Source organism: Dermatophagoides pteronyssinus, unplaced genomic scaffold, assembly GCF_027571235.1.
Source record: "Dermatophagoides pteronyssinus isolate colony J.1.1.1.1 unplaced genomic scaffold, Derpt_VIB-CSIC_2022.12 sq0021, whole genome shotgun sequence".
Taxonomy (NCBI): Eukaryota; Metazoa; Arthropoda; class Arachnida; order Sarcoptiformes; family Pyroglyphidae; genus Dermatophagoides; species Dermatophagoides pteronyssinus.
Window position 1 is genome coordinate 379,265 of NW_027461545.1, and position 16,813 is coordinate 396,077.

Genomic DNA, 16,813 nt, shown 5'->3' on the forward strand with positions numbered 1-16,813 from the left:
AACAAAAGGGTTAATCCTATATGTTTGTGCTGTAAACTATGTGTCTGATTGATAATGTATATTACGAATTTTGAATTTACTAAGCTAAATTAACTTACCTGGTCAATATATATTGATGATGATGATTGATTGATTGTCAAGTAAAAATTGAATAATGGAAGGCACTATATGATGATAATAATGAATCAATTGAATATAATTTGTTCCATTAGAATCAAGAATGAAAATATCTTCGAATAAGCCATGTTTAAATTCTATTATATTTATCATTATTTTTAAAAATAATCAATACAGCTATCGCCATCTTTTATCGATTAAAAGAAGTAAATGTTGATGATTATTTTTTTTCAAAAATTCATAATTTTCATTGTGAATGAATTGAATGACCAACATCACCACCATGTTCATCATCATAGTAAATGTAGACTGATTCCACGATGTTTGATCGACAGGAAAAAAAAAAACAAAGCAAGAAATGACGTCGTTAGTGCCTTCTGATATTGTCTGTTCTCTTTCTCTCTCTCTGTGTGTTACCTATGATGATAAAAAACCCAGGTATAAATTACCAGAATAACAATCTCACACCCAACTATTTGCTTATAACTTTTACCACCACTAACAACAACAAAAAAAAGGTAAAGGTAAAAAAAAATCCATTATGTTATCATTTATTTTTTGAACAAACCAACAAAACAAAAAAGGATAAAGGTAAATATATAAAAATAGGGTGCGAATCATTGCAAACAGAATGGTCTCGAATAATGAAAAACTTTCGAAAACTTGGTTACTATAACCATATCGTTTTTTTTTGAGAAAAAACGCATCAGTTAACATTTAGCGTTTAGCGATTATTCTTTGAATGTCACACACACACAGTGATTTTCGTTGATGAAACTTTTTTCCCCCACCAAAAAAAACCGGCCGTACACCTGATGAACGTACCAAATCAAATATTTATTCAGGAAAAAAATGGTCATTTTTTGTTCGGTTTGCGACTTTAAAATTAAATTTTCTTTTTTTTTTCTTTTTTTTTTTTTTGATGATAAAAATTAAATATGTTTGGGTAACATTTTGAGAAGCAGAAAAGAAAAAAAAAATTTCCGGAATCTTTTTGTTTGACCATCACCAGAAAAAACAAGACAGTGTTAAAAACGTTATATTTTTAGAATCAAAAGAAATATTCTGCGATTAAGAAATTCAGTTAAAGGTCAATTTTTTTTGTTTTGTCGTTCAGAAAACAAACTTGGCCATCATTGTTGTTCTTGGTGGTGGTTAAATTGACGTCAATCTTTTTGTTGTTTTTTTTTGGAAAAATAATGAAATGAAAAACAACCTACCAAATGATATGTGTGATTAACAAATAAAGATTGTCAGACATATTTTATAATCTTTGATTATTACAAGTTTTTTTTTCTTTTTAATTACAACCAAAAAAACCCTTTTTATGATGATGTTTTTCAATTAGCGAAAAACCCAACCAACCAACCGTTAATTATTATTATTATCATTAGCAAATCACCTTTGGCACGCACTTGATGTGTGTAAATTTCTTTCTCTGGTTAATTATAATTTTTGTTGTAATAGTAAAAGTGACAAATTAAATTGAGTTAATTTACCGCGGTTTGTTACAAGTCTGATTTTAAATTATTATTAATGATGATGATGATGATAATTACAGATTTTATGATTGGTATTTTTTAATGATTATAATTTTTTTTTTTTTTTGATTTTACAAATTGAACAATTTTACAATCTTATAACCGTTATAAATATATAAAATGTATGGGAATTTCTTGCATTTAAATTTTTTCTACCCATTCATTCATTCATTCATTCAATCTACCTTCGTTTTATTTATTTTGCTTGTTGATCGTTTTTCATTTCTGCGAAACAAACCAAACCAAAAAACATGGCTTATATGTAAGTGTTTTCACTTCATTTTTTTCATTTGAAAATTTTAAAAAATTGAATTTTTTCACCTGAATAAAACAAATTGAATTTCGGTCATTAATCCCCAATCTGATTGAATAAATTCAGGTATTTAAGTTACAATGTTTCGTTTTTAGTTTGCTGTTTGAGAAAACCTGTATAAAATTACCCGGTTGTAGCAAATGATCAGATAACAGAATGTTAGTTAAGTTTTTCTTTTCATCTTTACCATCAGATCAAATCAAATCAAACTAACTAAAAATCAAACGTGTGTCATATACGATGATGATAATTTACTTTGATTCTTTGGTTTGTTTCATCTCTAATTTCTAATCTATTAGATGAAATCGATTGATTGGGTGAAAATCAAGAAGAAAATCGAAAATCACCCAATCAACCACTTTAATGGTTTCTATGAATGAATTCTAATCATAGACATGTACTTTTCCTTTGCAACGAAATTTTCATATAAATTGATAATCAAATGATATTTAACATGGTTATCATTTATTTCGTCATTTTTCTGGTTTGAAATAAAAACAAACAAAATCCACATATATTTGATTACAAACAATTCAGGCAATCAATCAATAAATTCAATAGTTTCAATGAAATCAATGGTTTTTTTGCCTATTATTTTGTTTGAAAAAAAATTCAATGATGAAATCAATATATTTCATATATATGATACTAATCAAATCGAATCATATCTAAACATTCAAAAAAACAAAACAAAACAAATATTCTAAAAGTTGATTGATTTAAACATTGTATGTTTTTGTTGTTGTTGTTGTTGCTGCTTTGGCTTATCTCATCAAAATTTGATTTGAAGAAAAAATTTCTTTATGGAATTTTTTCCCGTTTCTGTTTCTTCCCGTTTGATTTGATTAGAAATTTTCTGTCCAAACAAAATAAATAAACATTCATCTATCTTGACATTCATTCACATGTTCGGTTTTTGGGTTTGTATTTGAAAGATTTGGCCTCTGCAATTCGTTTTGTTTTTTCTTCAACTGATTTCTTCTGATTTTATCGATTATCATCGATAAAATGATATTGAGGAAATTCGCAAGACATCGAAATATCGAATGATTTTCATAAATATCCCATTTTTTTGCTCTTTAAAAATTTATTTATTTATTTATTTATTTCAGCAATTTTTGTTTACAACTCTTTTTTGGATGCTCACTGTCGATCCTCATATGACCAAATCTGAAGAAGGCGAAAAATTTTTTAGTTTAAATCGTAGTAAACTTGAACAAACATGATAACCAATTTTTTGAACTTTTATAAATGAAAATTGCTTCTGTTTGGTTGGTTTGGTTGCAAGATGTTGTTGTTGTTGTTATTGTTTGCGTTCAAGATTTTCATTGATTTCAATGATGATTGCTTATCATTAACATCATCATAGTCGCTATTCTGAAAATTGCTGTATTTAAACCAGTGATATTTTTTGTCTATGATAACTTCTTCTTCTTCTTCATCATTTGAACATAATTGAGGACAATAAACTTCGATTTTACATTTGAAGCTTTGATTTGTTTTTCCGTACTAAATATTTTTTTTGTTTTTACTTCTGTGATTGAAAAAAATGGAAAATTTATTGTTAAATATAAAATCCTATTTGGCTAAATCTAAATCGCCAATCAAATCTAAACATAATCATCGTAATAATCATCAAAATTCGAATCATAATCATCATCAGAATCAAAATTCTCATTTACCAGAATCAAATGATGATAATCATCGGTTGGGAATTGTTTTTTTTTAAATCCGAAAATCTTTTAAAATTGTTTTATTTGATTTTTAATTTTCTAATTTGAAAATTTTTTTCTCTTTTTTTTTGTTGACAATATAGCATAACACATGAAGAAATTGATGAATCCGTTAAGTATTTACAAACAAAAGTATCGATTAAACCTACTATTGGTATTATTTGTGGATCTGGACTGGGTGGTCTGGCCAATCTGATTACCGAACCAATTTCAATTGAATATAAAGATATACCTCATTTTCCTGTTAGTACAGGTTTGTTTTGTCTATTAGATTTTTGCTTGATTTCAAATTTTTATAAAAATTAACTTTGAAATTCCCCACAGTTCATGGTCATGCTGGAACATTAGTATTTGGTTATCTTGGCAAAGCGCCTATCGTTTGTATGAAAGGAAGAATTCATGCATATGAAGGTTATTCATTAGCCAGATGTACATTTCCAATTCGTGTTATGAAAGGATTAGGTGTTGAAACATTAATCGCTACGAATGCTGCCGGTGGTTTGAATGGAAATTTCAATGTAACCGATATTATGATGATTAAAGATCATATTTTTTTCCCTGGATTTTCCGGTAATAATCCATTACGTGGTCCAAATGATGATCGTTTTGGTATCCGATTTCCAGCTATGAATACTTGTTATGATCCAAAATTAATGAAATTAGCTGAAAATGCTATTGAAAAATTGCAAATTGAAAAACATTTTCGTAAAGGTGTTTATGTTATGGTTGGTGGACCAAATTTTGAAACAGTTGCTGAAGCAAAATTTTTACGTATGATTGGTTGTGATGCTGTTGGTATGAGTACTGTACACGAAACAATGGTTGCACATCATTCTGGTATGCGTGTTATAGCATTTTCATTGATTACAAATAAAATTGTTACCGATTATGATTCCGAAGATAAAGCTAATCATGAAGAAGTATTAGCTGCTGCTAAAGAACGATCAAATGATTTTGAAAATTTAATTCAAGAAATTGTTAACAATATTCAAAATGATCAAATTGTTGCTGATAATTAATTTATATAATATCGTGATGTTTATCATTATGAATGCATTTATATCTAATTTTAAATCTTAAATTAAAAACAGATTTTATTAAATTATTTTAAAAAAATAAAAATTAAAAATTGAATGAATTAACTTTATTTACGCCTGTTCGGCAAAATCACAGACGGGTAAAACAACAACAACAATAATAAAAATAACAATAATAATAAAAAATAAAATAAGAACAAAAAAACTAGCTTGGATGAGATGTGAGGTATCCGTATCTGCATGCCAACCTTCCTGTCAGACTTGGACACTCCATCATATGTTCCAGGCGGATCGTTTCGTCGCAAAATTAAAAATTATTCAAAAGTAAAAAAATTGATTTATTTGCGCCATCTAGTGTCGAATGACAAAAAACGAACCACGTGATCAAAACACAAAAAAAACGTGTGCCAAAAAACATCATTTCGATCGTTTTTCTGTTGTTGGTGATTGTTTTTGAAAGAAGATGTCCAATAAATCAAAAATTGTTGAAAAAACTTGTCTATTACAAGATGTTTGGGATGAATCAACACGTTTACAACCATTAATATTAACATTAATTGATGATTTAGAAACATTGAATCAACAAACAATATTTCTTGAACATTTTATCGATCGTATTGTAACGAAAAATTCATCGAAAAATATCATTCTATTCGGTACTAATCCACAACATTTCAAACCCAAATCCAATTCGAAAATTCAAATTTTGGATGATCAAGAAATCAATCAATCAGATATTAAAGAATTTGAATCGAAACTCATTTCGGTGGCAACGAAAAATGATTCATCGAATGTATTGGTTATTGATAGTATAAATCCATTGTTTCTTATTTTCGATGATGATGATCATGATGATGAAATTATTGCCCGAAAATTTTATCAATTTCTTCATCGAATCAAACAATATTATCAACAAATCATACTGATCTATCATTCAATGTTTGATTCATCATTAGAAGATTCAAATGAATCAAACATTGTTTACATTTCGAATGTTATAATTGATTTTCGATTAACCAGCCAAAACAAATCATATCGACAATGTTGTTCAAAAATTTGTAAACAAAATGATAATTCTTTGGAAAAAACAATACATTGTCATGTGATTACTAAAAAGAAACATCCACGAACACATTTACAATTTGATCAAAAACATGAACATATTGAAATTGATTCAAATTCCAAAATCAAATTCATTAATCAACATAATCTAATGAAACAAGAAAAATTGTTCGAAGATAATGTTTCACAATTACCACAATCATCATTTCGTTTAACATTAACGAAACAGGAAGAAGAAGCAAGAGAAAATCTTGTTTTACCATATGTAAAGTAAGTTAATTTAATTTGAAAATTTCTTTGAATAATACAATTTTATTTTTATTATAATTTTTTGAATAGAAAACATGATGATTCACCATCAACAAAAAATCAATCCAACAAATCACCTGAATATAATATTATCTATACATATGATAAATTTGATGATTTCGATGATGAAGATCCGGATGATGATCTAGATTTTTAAAAATTATTATCAATTTTTCGCTTCATCTCGTTGTTGTTCGGATAACAGCTTTTGCAATGATAATTCTAATCGTGATTTTAGATTCGAATTGGAATCATTTTTCAAGTAAATCTACAATCAGAAAAAGACAACAATCTCAATTTAATTGAATAAAACATTGCATAAAAACAAATTATTACCTTTAATAAATTCAGAAATTTTTCCATTTCTATTGGTTTTGATGATTCTATTCGATTAATATCGGCAACAGATTCTAATGATTCTTGCGGTGTGATTGAATTGAATTCATCAACAATTTTCGATACTTCATCACTTGGATTAATAATGTAATATAAAATTAATAGATTATGTCCATCATTGATTCGTTGTTCAGTGATTAGATGATATAAAAGTGAATCAATTTTACGATTGAATGCTAAATAGAAAACCATTCCACCATAATGACGTGTGAATAATAAATGATCAAAATTATTATTTGATGTGATATGTTCATAAGTTTTATGACATAAATCTTGATATTTTGGATCTTCTGGTTCAAAATGCAGACAAATATTATCTAATAATAATTTATATGCTGCTCGATTCATCATTTCAGTTAGATGTGGTTCATCAAACATTTTAGGTAATTCAATGTGACGTTCATCGATTGGATAAAATATTTGATTAGTTCGATGTCTTTCTTCACGATTTGCTTCACGCAATGTTCCATCCGGTTCACGTACAACAATCATTCTTTCCTATAATGATGAAAACAACTTAACAAAGGAAATGAAAAAAATAAGCTTACATTGTCCGTAAAACCGGCTGTAGCATCCATAAAAACTAATTTGATTGATGGATCAAGAAAACCTTGAAGTGCAATATCTTTTTCCAAAATTCTTGGCTCATATTCTGTTGGATATTTTACCGGTGGCATTTGTAACAATGAATCTGCTCGTTGATCAGCTTGTTTGATTTCCTTTTAAATGAAATTAATGTTTGACATTAATAATTGTTCGGAAAAAACCAATTGTTTCATATTACTGACCATTTTTAATTGTTCATCAGTCATAAGACGATATTTAGGTGAATTAAGACTATCTAAGGATTTAGTGGAAAAAACTTTTACCGGATCATAACCGGTTAATGCTTTGAGTAGATAACCAACACGTTTATCAAGAAACAAATCTTCCATATCATTTCTTGTTGTTGTTGTCGATTGATTTTTTTCATTCATTTCATTCGAAAGAAATCTGGTCGTTGTAAAACATCTTGAATTCGATATCCTATGAAGATTTTCTGATTGTGAAAATAATTTCAATAAATTACGTTTATGAAATTTAAACATTTTGTCAGCAAAAAGAAAAGAAAAAAATTTTATTCAAAAAAAAAGAAAATTTTTAAAATTCAAACAAAACATTGGTTTGCCATGTGATCATAGCTATTGGGTGAAGGACTATCGATTACAATCGATTGTTTTGAAAATGAAAAATTTTATTACAAAAAAAATTATTTTTTCTTTTTATACAATCCTTGTTGAATGGATAAATCTTTTAAGATTTCTTTTACTTTATTCTTTCGTATACGATCTTTCTTTTCAACTTCTTTCAAATAAGTATCACGTAAAAATTTTGAATCTTTTCTGATTTCACGTTGTGCACCTTTAAATTCACGTTTATATTTTTTTGTTAATTTTTTTCTTTCACATTGATATTTTGGTTTCAGACGAAGATCATCTTCAAATTTTGGTTCCAATAATGGTAGAATAAATGGTTTTGGTTTAATATTATTAACGATGATAACGGATTTGTTGGATGATTTTTCTGCAGTTTCAAATTTATTGAAAATTTCTTCAAGAATTTGGTTCATTTGTTTCGATACAACAGCAGGTCGAATTGATTCATCAATCATTTTGATTGTCGATGATAACATAAAACCTGTGGATGATGATGAATATTTTTCCCGAAGATTTGATAATAATCTGAATATTTGTATGGCAAGATTATATTTAACTAAAGATGAATCATTTGATTTGAATATTCCATCAAACAAATTGGTTAATGATACTTTATAACGAAGATTTTCTTCAACTTCTGAATCGTTAAATTTTGATACATTTAAATGGCAATCAATTTCATATTCTAATCGATGAAAAAGTTTAATTTTAGTCGATGATTGTGGTAAACATAAACGAACTAAATTATCAACATGAACAAATAATTCTGGGCAGAATTTATCGATGGATTGACTTTTCAGCAGGAAATTATTCAAAAATATAGCACAAGAAATTTCCATTAAATTTGAATATTTAATTTTGTTCAATGTTCGTAGAATAATTAGATGAATAAATGTTTGTAGTTCTTTGAAATATGCACCAACAATTAATATGGCCATTTCTTTTGGGGTAAATTTTAATTGTTTTTCAGCAATAGCAATAAGTCGATCTTTTAAAAGTATAAATGATTTTCTTGTTACTTTTGATTTTAAAAGATCAATCATTTTTTTAATCGTATCAAGTATTTGACCAATATCATTCAGATTTTCAATCGAATTAAGTTTGGATCGAAATTGACCATCCGGTGTTGATTGATCATCGGCTGATGTAGATGATTGGGTTGTTTTGCTAAGGCTAGATTCTTTTACCTGATTTTTATCATCAAATACCAATTGTTGTAAAAGTGTATCATAATCATTACGATAGGATTTTTTATCCATCGTTGTTTGATTACTACCTTTATGACGAATAAGATTACGAATTTCATTCCATTTATTATCTAATTGTTCGGTTAAATTAATTGTTTCTTCTTGTTGAAGTTTAATTCTGGCTTTTTCGGCCATAATTTCATCAAGAATTTCTTTTTTACTTTTCGATGGTCCATATTCACCACCACCAAAATGACTGGTTTCAACATAATCATCACGAGTAAATAGATCTAAATGTTCATCATCCGAATCGATACGATCATCAATCATTTCATCTAATGGTCGACCTTTATGTGTCAATTCGATAATATCATTATGATTAAAATCAATACGATTCTGTTCTTGACGATATTTTTCAATCATTCGTACATTTGCATCTTGTTCACGTAAATCACGAAGACCATGGCCAGCTTTATTCGTATTTTTATATTCTTTCAATAATGTTTGTTCACGTTTTTTATAGGCACGATTACGATTGATTAATGGTTTGCCAAATTCATTTTTAGCGATTTTACGTCCCAATACTTTATGTTTGATTTTATTATGTCGTATTTCGAATGGATTCATTTCATTTTTCAAACGTGATTCTTCTGCTTTTTTCATTTCAATTTTTGAACGTTTTTTTGCCTGATTTTTAGCCATTTTTTGGACAAAAACAAAACAAAAATTTTTTAAATCAAATTCGCACGTGTGTTGATCAGCCGATTTCTACATTTTTTTTTGGCACAATTCACAAACCACGTGACTGAAAGACATTCGAATTTTTGTTTGTTGTGTTTGTTTGATAAAAATATCACTTCACTCATCGTCGATGACACTTAAGATTTCATCATTATCATCAAAACTTCAAAAAAATGTCTAAAAATAATATCGATGATGCTAAATTAGAAGTGAAAAATTTCCTTATCAATGCTAATCGTCCATATAGTTGTCAAGATGTGGCCAATAATTTCCAAAATAAATACAATAAATCATTGATACAAAAATCATTAGATCTGTTAGTCGAACAAAATGATGTGACTGAAAAATTAAATGGCAAACAAAAAATATATTTTATTTCACAAACAAACACCGATTTCAATGAAGAATCAATGAAAAAAGTGCAAGAAAAAATTGAACAACATAATCAATTGATTAATGATTTAAAACAATCGATTAATGATAAACAGATAAAATTAAATGAATTAAAAAGTCAAAAATCAATTGAAGAACTTCAAAATCATCTTGATCGATTACGTAATGAAATTGATGAACTTCGTCAAAAATCTGAAGAATTTAATGAATCAAAAAATATTACGGTTGAAGAAAATATTGATGACAATTTGGAGAAAAAATCTCGATTGACTGTAAAACGTAAAAAATTGATTGATGAATGGCGAAAACGTAAACGTATGGCCACCGGTATCATTCAAACAATAATGGAAAATTGTCCAAAAAAGAAAAAAGATTTTTTCGAAGAAGTTGGTATCGAAACGGATGAAGATTATAACGTTATTATTCCTTCCAATGTTTAAAATGATGATAAAGATTCTCTATGTATGTTTGCACCGAAGTTTTTGATTTTTTAAAAAAAATGATTTCATTTGGAAAGTCTATCGAAAAAAACCAAAAGAAATGATTATTTCCATTAAAATGTTTTTTTTTCTCCAGATTTACTTACAAAAATTTAGTGAGATCTTCAATATCAACCAATAATGAATCTTGTTCCATATATAATTCATCTCGAGTGATTAAAAGTTTAACTAAACTTGTATTTAGTTCTATGTTTTATAATTAAAAATTTAAAAATTTGAAATTTAATTAAAAGTTTTTCTCTCAAACTTACTTTCGATTCGACTAAAATGATCATTAACAATTAATTGAAGTTCGGACATTCGTAATCGTCGTAAAATCGGTATGGTTAATTTGGTAATACCTTTTTGAAAATCAGGTGGAAAATTATGTATCAAATCATAAATGGATGATATTTCTTTTTCATTTTCTTTATCAATTTTTAATCGTAATTTACAAATTTCTTTAATCTTTGAAAATCAAAAAAATTAAACCAAAATTCAACAAAATTACAAGAAAACAAACCTGTGAAAGTGTTAGCTTTGCTTCTGTATATAATTTTGAATGATATTCAGAAAATTTTAATTGATCATTTGGTTTTTCAATATCAACAAATAGATCAACTTTATCTAAATCAAAATTAACTTTTTGTAATTTTTTAAACAAATAATAAATACGATTTTGCATTATAATATCATTATTATTTGTTTCATTTCCAATTTGATTCAGATCACCAAATATATAATCATCATTATTATCGGTATTATTTTCATTTAGAAAACATATTTGTAAACTATCTAAATTCTGTATACGTGATGATGATAATAATGATTGTGATTTTTTCTTTGATTTATGTACATTCAATTTATATTGAGCAATTGGATCATCATCAATTTCGAATGCTAAACGTCTTCGTATTTCTTCTTTGTTGTTGTTGTTGTTACTGTTTGCATCACCACCATTCGATGAAGATTCAATCGGTTTTTGTTCATCATCTTCGTCTTCATCGTTGATGTTCAATTTTTCAATATTTTCATCAACATTTTGATTGATTTTCGTTGATGACTGTTGATCTTTGGTTTTAGACATATGAAAACTCTCGGTTGTTTCTATTGGTTTCTTCAAAGGAATATTTTGTCAAAAAGAATCCAGTTAAATTATGATGGAAGACTTGATGATTGCATAATTTTACATTTGAAAATAAAAACAGTTTGGGTGGTTTAGTTTTTCTTACTTTCGATGATGATGATGACAACAGAACAAAACAGAAAATCTTCTTTTTCGGCTCAATCTTTACAGAAGAAAAAAAAAACATATGAACATATTGAGCACCATCGATTTTTTCTTTTTGAAACCCGAGAAATTGAGTGGAGAAACATTTAAAGAGCGAATGAGAGAGAAAGAGACACTCGAAAAATGTTGTTATTGTTGTTGTTGGAGCAGTTTTGTTATACGCCGTGAATCGAAACAACAACAACAACAACAAGAAAAAAATATATACAATCAAGTCGCCAACGACAACCGAACAGAAATCCTATTAGCGAAACAGAAATCATTTCGATGTCTGTGTGTGTGGCCAACCAACCAAACAAAAAAAAACAAGCACTAATCGACGATGTTCAAACCAGAAAACCAAAAATTAATCCTTTCGATATTCAATCGATCGAAATCAATCGATCTGCTGAATTCGATCTGTGGATTTTTTTTCAACAAAACAAAAAACAATGAATAAATGAATTTTAATTGAGCGAAAATGATTTTTTTTCAAAAATAAATATAATGTGTGTGAAATGGAATGTGATTTTTTTTTAATATCATCAGAGATAGAGAAGGTGATTGATATCAAGAATTGATTGATTGATTAGGTTTATTGATTGATTGATTTGGCTGGTTGATATAATGAATGTTGGCCATATAATTGTTGAATTTGTTCAGCATCAATATTCAATATTGGTACTGGATTGGATGCCGATGCTTTATATGGTATATTTTTATAAACAGTTTTTGGTTCCATATAATATGCTGGCATTTGATAAATCGGTGCTGATGTTGATGGTGATGATAATGCAGCTATAATGGCTTTGATTTTTTCATTATCAATTATTGTTGATGTTGTTGTTGGTTTATAGGCGGATGTTTTGGCTGGTGAATATTGCTGAAAAGGGGAGATGAAATAATGAGAAAAAAACAATTTTTTTGTTTGAAAAAATAAAACATACCGGTGTTGAATGTGATGCTGATTTATATAAACCAAATTGACCATTATTCGTTGATTCATCGGAATAAGTTGGTGATGATTTAATATAGCTACTTGCAGCAGTCATACTGCCACTATATCCACTATTTCCACTACCGTATCCACCGCTACTTGATGCTGAGATTTTTTTCCCATATCCGGATGAACCATATTTTTCAGCTGATGCGTATTGAACCTTTTTTAAAATCAAAAAATCAAAAATAGACAAACAAAACAAAACAAAAAAGTTAATGATGATAATGATTGATTTGATTTAATTTGGATCAATGAAAAAGAACAACAAAATTCACTTACGGCTGGAGCATTTGAATCAATATAAACTGATGCTGGATCTACAGGAAAAAATTGGACAAAGACAAAATTATATTGAAAAAAAAGAAAGACATTTAAAGATTAATCGATTGAATTCATTATATATCGATATATCGATTGATTGAACTATTTATTCAATTTTGATTTCCGATATTTTTCTTATCTTGGATAATTAAGGTTGGATTTAGAGTTAGGAGTTTATCAAATGTGTAAATGTGTGTGTATTTCGTTTGTGTGTTTGGAAAAGATTATATAATTTACAAATAAAGAAAAAAAAACTAACTTTGATTGGCCGTTCCTGGTTCATTTGTTTTAATCGTTGCACGAAATCCATTTTTATCTGCTACATAATCAACTTGACGATATATACCATAACTATCTGTATAACCGTAGCTTCCTGTAATTTTTAATTTCGTTAGATAATTTTTTTGAATAATTTTTGTTATTAGTTTTCTTATTTGCCTAATAAACATGAAATACAAACACACACCTTTTTTGTTACCATATTCATCACCAGTTTCTTTTTGATAAAGGCCACCTCCATATCCTATTTGAGAAATTAAGATAAAAAAATGAAATTAATTTTTTAATTGTGAGAAAAGCAAAACAATTAAACAATTTTACCATCTTTAATATCATATCCAAATTTATATGGCTGTGGTGCATGCTAATTTTGTAGCAAAACGAAAATTGTAAAATTTAAACAAAAAAATTGAAAAAGTTTTCAGGAATTTTTTTCGGTAAAAAAACTTACATAATTATCATATCCGTGGCTACTACTTCCACCACCATAAGTACTACGTTTTGTATAACCACTATTACCACCCATACCACTCATACCATAACCATAACCAAATGATGATGGTAATATTGTACCGATAAGAATGAAAAAAATCTAAAAAAAAATTCGAGAAAATTTTCGGGAAATTTAAAGTTGAAAAGATTTTTGCAAACAAAAATAAATAAAATTCTCTGACCTTGTACATGGTTATTTTTTTTCGCAGGTAAAACACAAAACAATTAACAAAATGTTCAGGTTGACCGAAAAATTTAAATATTTTATCCCGGTTTTATGTTGTTGTTGCTGTTTTGTCACTTTTTTCACATTGAATCTGGCACGCACAAAAAAATTTCGAAGAAAAACTTTCACAAAATCGGATCGATGATGAATGAATTTTTTCGTTGTTGTTTGTTGATGAAACAAATCAAAAAAATTGTTAATATTAATGTCGAGTATTTATATGATTCGACAAGGTTCCAAACGACGATAATAAGTTTTATTCATTCGAAATTGAAAAATGAGATCAGAGTTTTTTCTTTTGGCTAGCTAGGCTTGCTGGAATGAAAATGAAAGTAAAATTTGTCTCTTTTTTTGTTGCCCGATCTCTTTTTGGATTAAAGTTGGCTGGTTGTTGAATTGTTCCATTTGGAACACCATTCACTTTACAATGGCTATTTAATAAACTTTCATTTTTTTCTTTCTCTTGTTTGTTTGTTTGTTGATTGTTTTCATTAAGATCTCTCTCTTAATTTTTTTTCTTTCTTACTACTGGTTACGTAATACGGGTATTTTTTTCTCCAATCTCCTAATTGGATTTGAATTGCTAAACTTGAAAAAAACTATGGCCGCTCGGGTAGTTGGGTAACCATTTTTGAACAACAACATCAGAAAAAAAGATCAAAATTCAATCAAATCGATATTGAAAAAAATGAAAACATCTTTTTTGTTTTCATTATCTTATTTCGAAACATTATCATCATCATTATTGTTTAATGAGATTTGTTTTTTCATCGAAAAAACAAAAATCGTGCTATAAATCGAAATATAATAAATTTAATAATAATCTCTCTTTCTATGTAAAGAATTATGACCATGACAATCATCTTTATCATCATCAATATTATCGAAGAGTTTTAAAAAAAAATCTAAAATAAAAATTTTAAAATTTTAACTTTCTTTTCGGTCATCATCATCATTACCAAGAATGATGTGATAACACTTGTGGCCTTGGGCAAAATCGAATGATAAAAAGAAAAAATCATTTTTCTTAATTGTGAAAGTTGCTCAAGAGAGAAAAAGTAAAATCGAAATGGAAAAAAGAAAAAAAATCAATTTGTCCGGATTGTAAAAAAAATCAAATAATGACTATGTAATCCGACAAAGAAAGTCAGCTAAAAAATCACGATAATCGCGGACGGTGTCTCGTGATACCCGGGTATTATCTTGTTTCCGAAAATTGGAAAAATCAATATTAATGTTTTAATTCGATGTTAACATGAGAAAAAAAACAATTAAAACCAATCGCTAATTGATGATAATAGTTATTATTATTATAATCAAAACAAAAAACAAAACAAAACCAAAAAGTGAATTGAGAAAAAAAGCCGAAAGGAAAATGAAATAATCATGATAATTAGAGTGAGTGTGTGTGTGTGGGAGGAATAAGGAGGGGAAATATATTGATATAAATCATTTTTTGATTTTTGATTTTTCAATCATCATCATCGAAATCAAAATCAATTGCAAATTCAACACATTTTGAATCACAAAAATATGATGATGGTGGAAAAAAAATGTTAATTTCCGTCATGTGAATACGGTTATTCATCATCATCATCATCAACAAACAAACGCGGTACTAACAAGGCAGTGGAATTTTTTGTTTTGGCAATCCCAAATTATTGACGGATTTAAATGGGCGAAAAAAATCTATGAATAAATGACAAATCAATCAATTTGGTGTTTGTTTTCATATGTTCAGCAATGTCATTACAATTAAAATATCAATATCACATTCATAGTTGAGTTAGGTTAGGTTGATGACTATGACTATGCCTATGATTCATAGTTGAGTGAGGTTAGGTTTCTAACACGTACAGCTTTTTTTCATATATGGGTTGAAATTTCTATTTTTTTTTTTAATTTGAAAATGAGGATATGGACACAAAACAAAAAAAAGAAAATTGTCCAAAAGTAATTAGTCATAAATCTTTAACCAAGAAAAAAAAACAAAACAAAAAAATCCGTGTTATATAACAATTACGATAACATTATTATCATTCAATCCATATTCAATTTTACAAACAACAAAAAAAAATAATAAAAATTATTAAATAAGGAAATTACCTTGGCAAACAACAAGTCAAGAAATATGATTTTATTCCATTGTTCCATTTGAAAATACAGTAGTTGAAAAATATTGATCAGTAGTCGGTCGATGAGTTGTGACTTTGATGACTTCAGGGGATGATGATGATGATGATAAGCACGTGCCTGATTTAATTGAACTTAGGTATAATTAATAGGTTTGAAAGTGAAGCAAATACATTTGAAACAAAACAACAAAACAACAAGAAGCAATTGGCAAAGATTTAAGGATTTGTAATGAATTTTTTTCTTCTCTTCTCTTCATATTCATCATTATCATTATTATTAACGGATCTAGATCAATAGATCAATAATAATAATAATCATATCATATCATGTTGTTGATGATAATAATTTGACAGTGATGATGATTATCATAAAAAACATTATTATTATCTGAAGCTTAATTTACTGAATTTCATTGAAATAAAGAGTTGTTGTTGCTGTTGTTCTTGGTAATTATTATCGGCCAAATTTTATTAAATTTTTTCGAAAAAAACAAAAGAAAAATTTGACGAATTATCTTGTTAGGCGAAAATGTTTAATATTCATTCTGAATTTCCGAATTTCTAGTGAAGAACAAAAAAGAACAAC

General features: G+C 27.5%; 7 protein-coding genes and 1 long non-coding RNA gene across 9 annotated transcripts; 3 read left to right on the forward strand and 5 right to left on the reverse strand.

The window, feature by feature from the left end:
* Positions 1-1,775: 1,775 nt before the first annotated feature.
* On the forward strand, positions 1,776-4,846 carry LOC113790283 (purine nucleoside phosphorylase-like). Of its 2 annotated transcripts, none has more exons than XM_027339930.2 (3): positions 1,776-1,920; positions 3,788-3,957; positions 4,029-4,846. In XM_027339930.2, exons 1-3 carry the CDS (start codon positions 1,910-1,912, stop codon positions 4,721-4,723), a joined length of 876 nt encoding a protein of 291 aa, XP_027195731.2. In that variant the 5' UTR covers positions 1,776-1,909; the 3' UTR covers positions 4,724-4,846. The 2 variants fall into 2 exon arrangements, with proteins under 2 accessions (XP_027195731.2, XP_027195730.2); XM_027339929.2 differs by lacking the exon at positions 1,776-1,920 and adding an exon at positions 3,401-3,678.
* On the reverse strand, positions 3,785-5,048 carry LOC142645765 (uncharacterized). The gene is made up of 2 exons (XR_012846820.1): positions 4,848-5,048; positions 3,785-4,779 (listed from the first exon to the last, which is right to left on the reverse strand). It is a non-coding gene; the product is annotated as an uncharacterized LOC142645765 (long non-coding RNA).
* Positions 5,049-5,117: 69 nt separating this feature from the next.
* On the forward strand, positions 5,118-6,476 carry Elp5 (Elongator complex protein 5). The gene is made up of 2 exons (XM_027339937.2): positions 5,118-6,073; positions 6,143-6,476. The coding sequence occupies exons 1-2, from the start codon at positions 5,205-5,207 to the stop codon at positions 6,267-6,269; spliced, it is 996 nt and encodes a 331-aa protein (XP_027195738.2). The 5' UTR covers positions 5,118-5,204; the 3' UTR covers positions 6,270-6,476.
* On the reverse strand, positions 6,096-7,596 carry mRpS22 (mitochondrial ribosomal protein S22). The gene is made up of 4 exons (XM_027339933.2): positions 7,297-7,596; positions 7,057-7,227; positions 6,449-7,006; positions 6,096-6,380 (listed from the first exon to the last, which is right to left on the reverse strand). The coding sequence occupies exons 1-4, from the start codon at positions 7,594-7,596 to the stop codon at positions 6,279-6,281; spliced, it is 1,131 nt and encodes a 376-aa protein (XP_027195734.1). The 3' UTR covers positions 6,096-6,278.
* A 38-nt stretch (positions 7,597-7,634) lies between these two features.
* Positions 7,635-9,697, reverse strand: l(3)07882 (Nucleolar protein 14 homolog l(3)07882). The gene has a single exon (XM_027339931.2). It carries the CDS (start codon positions 9,591-9,593, stop codon positions 7,758-7,760), a length of 1,836 nt encoding a protein of 611 aa, XP_027195732.2. The 5' UTR covers positions 9,594-9,697; the 3' UTR covers positions 7,635-7,757.
* A 22-nt stretch (positions 9,698-9,719) lies between these two features.
* On the forward strand, positions 9,720-10,771 carry LOC113790290 (homologous-pairing protein 2 homolog). Its single transcript, XM_027339936.2, has one exon. The coding sequence runs from the start codon at positions 9,806-9,808 to the stop codon at positions 10,463-10,465; it is 660 nt and encodes a 219-aa protein (XP_027195737.1). The 5' UTR covers positions 9,720-9,805; the 3' UTR covers positions 10,466-10,771.
* Schip1 (Schwannomin interacting protein 1) lies at positions 9,980-12,099 on the reverse strand. The gene is made up of 4 exons (XM_027339935.2): positions 11,028-12,099; positions 10,777-10,972; positions 10,612-10,711; positions 9,980-10,543 (listed from the first exon to the last, which is right to left on the reverse strand). Exons 1-4 carry the CDS (start codon positions 11,589-11,591, stop codon positions 10,531-10,533), a joined length of 873 nt encoding a protein of 290 aa, XP_027195736.1. The 5' UTR covers positions 11,592-12,099; the 3' UTR covers positions 9,980-10,530.
* A 125-nt stretch (positions 12,100-12,224) lies between these two features.
* Positions 12,225-14,285, reverse strand: LOC113790287 (uncharacterized). Its single transcript, XM_027339934.2, has 8 exons — positions 14,049-14,285; positions 13,826-13,966; positions 13,696-13,738; positions 13,562-13,618; positions 13,355-13,468; positions 13,054-13,091; positions 12,722-12,934; positions 12,225-12,657 (listed from the first exon to the last, which is right to left on the reverse strand). Exons 1-8 carry the CDS (start codon positions 14,055-14,057, stop codon positions 12,370-12,372), a joined length of 903 nt encoding a protein of 300 aa, XP_027195735.1. The 5' UTR covers positions 14,058-14,285; the 3' UTR covers positions 12,225-12,369.
* Between the last annotated feature and the right edge of the window lie 2,528 nt (positions 14,286-16,813).

Excerpts from the sequence above, each read along its gene's own strand:
- LOC113790283 (XM_027339929.2), top strand. The coding sequence starts at position 3,521 with ATGGAAAATTTATTGTTAAATATAAAATCCTATTTGGCTAAATCTAAA. Across the intron at positions 3,679-3,787 it reads TCAAATGATGATAATCATCG|CATAACACATGAAGAAATTG; the intron begins GTTGGGAATTGT and ends TTGACAATATAG. Across the intron at positions 3,958-4,028 it reads TCATTTTCCTGTTAGTACAG|TTCATGGTCATGCTGGAACA; the intron begins GTTTGTTTTGTC and ends AATTCCCCACAG.
- Schip1 (XM_027339935.2), bottom strand. The coding sequence starts at position 11,591 with ATGTCTAAAACCAAAGATCAACAGTCATCAACGAAAATCAATCAAAAT. Across the intron at positions 10,973-11,027 it reads CAAAGCTAACACTTTCACAG|ATTAAAGAAATTTGTAAATT; the intron begins GTTTGTTTTCTT and ends TGATTTTCAAAG. Across the intron at positions 10,712-10,776 it reads TCATTTTAGTCGAATCGAAA|AACTAAATACAAGTTTAGTT; the intron begins GTAAGTTTGAGA and ends TATAAAACATAG.
- Elp5 (XM_027339937.2), top strand. The coding sequence starts at position 5,205 with ATGTCCAATAAATCAAAAATTGTTGAAAAAACTTGTCTATTACAAGAT. Across the intron at positions 6,074-6,142 it reads CTTGTTTTACCATATGTAAA|AAAACATGATGATTCACCAT; the intron begins GTAAGTTAATTT and ends TTTTTTGAATAG.
- mRpS22 (XM_027339933.2), bottom strand. The coding sequence starts at position 7,596 with ATGTTTAAATTTCATAAACGTAATTTATTGAAATTATTTTCACAATCA. Across the intron at positions 7,007-7,056 it reads CAGCCGGTTTTACGGACAAT|GAAAGAATGATTGTTGTACG; the intron begins GTAAGCTTATTT and ends TCATCATTATAG. Across the intron at positions 6,381-6,448 it reads AATTTCTGAATTTATTAAAG|ATTTACTTGAAAAATGATTC; the intron begins GTAATAATTTGT and ends TTCTGATTGTAG.
- LOC113790290 (XM_027339936.2), top strand. The coding sequence starts at position 9,806 with ATGTCTAAAAATAATATCGATGATGCTAAATTAGAAGTGAAAAATTTC.
- LOC113790287 (XM_027339934.2), bottom strand. Across the intron at positions 13,739-13,825 it reads GCCACGGATATGATAATTAT|CATGCACCACAGCCATATAA; the intron begins GTAAGTTTTTTT and ends CTACAAAATTAG. Across the intron at positions 13,092-13,354 it reads ACCAGGAACGGCCAATCAAA|ATCCAGCATCAGTTTATATT; the intron begins GTTAGTTTTTTT and ends TTTTTCCTGTAG.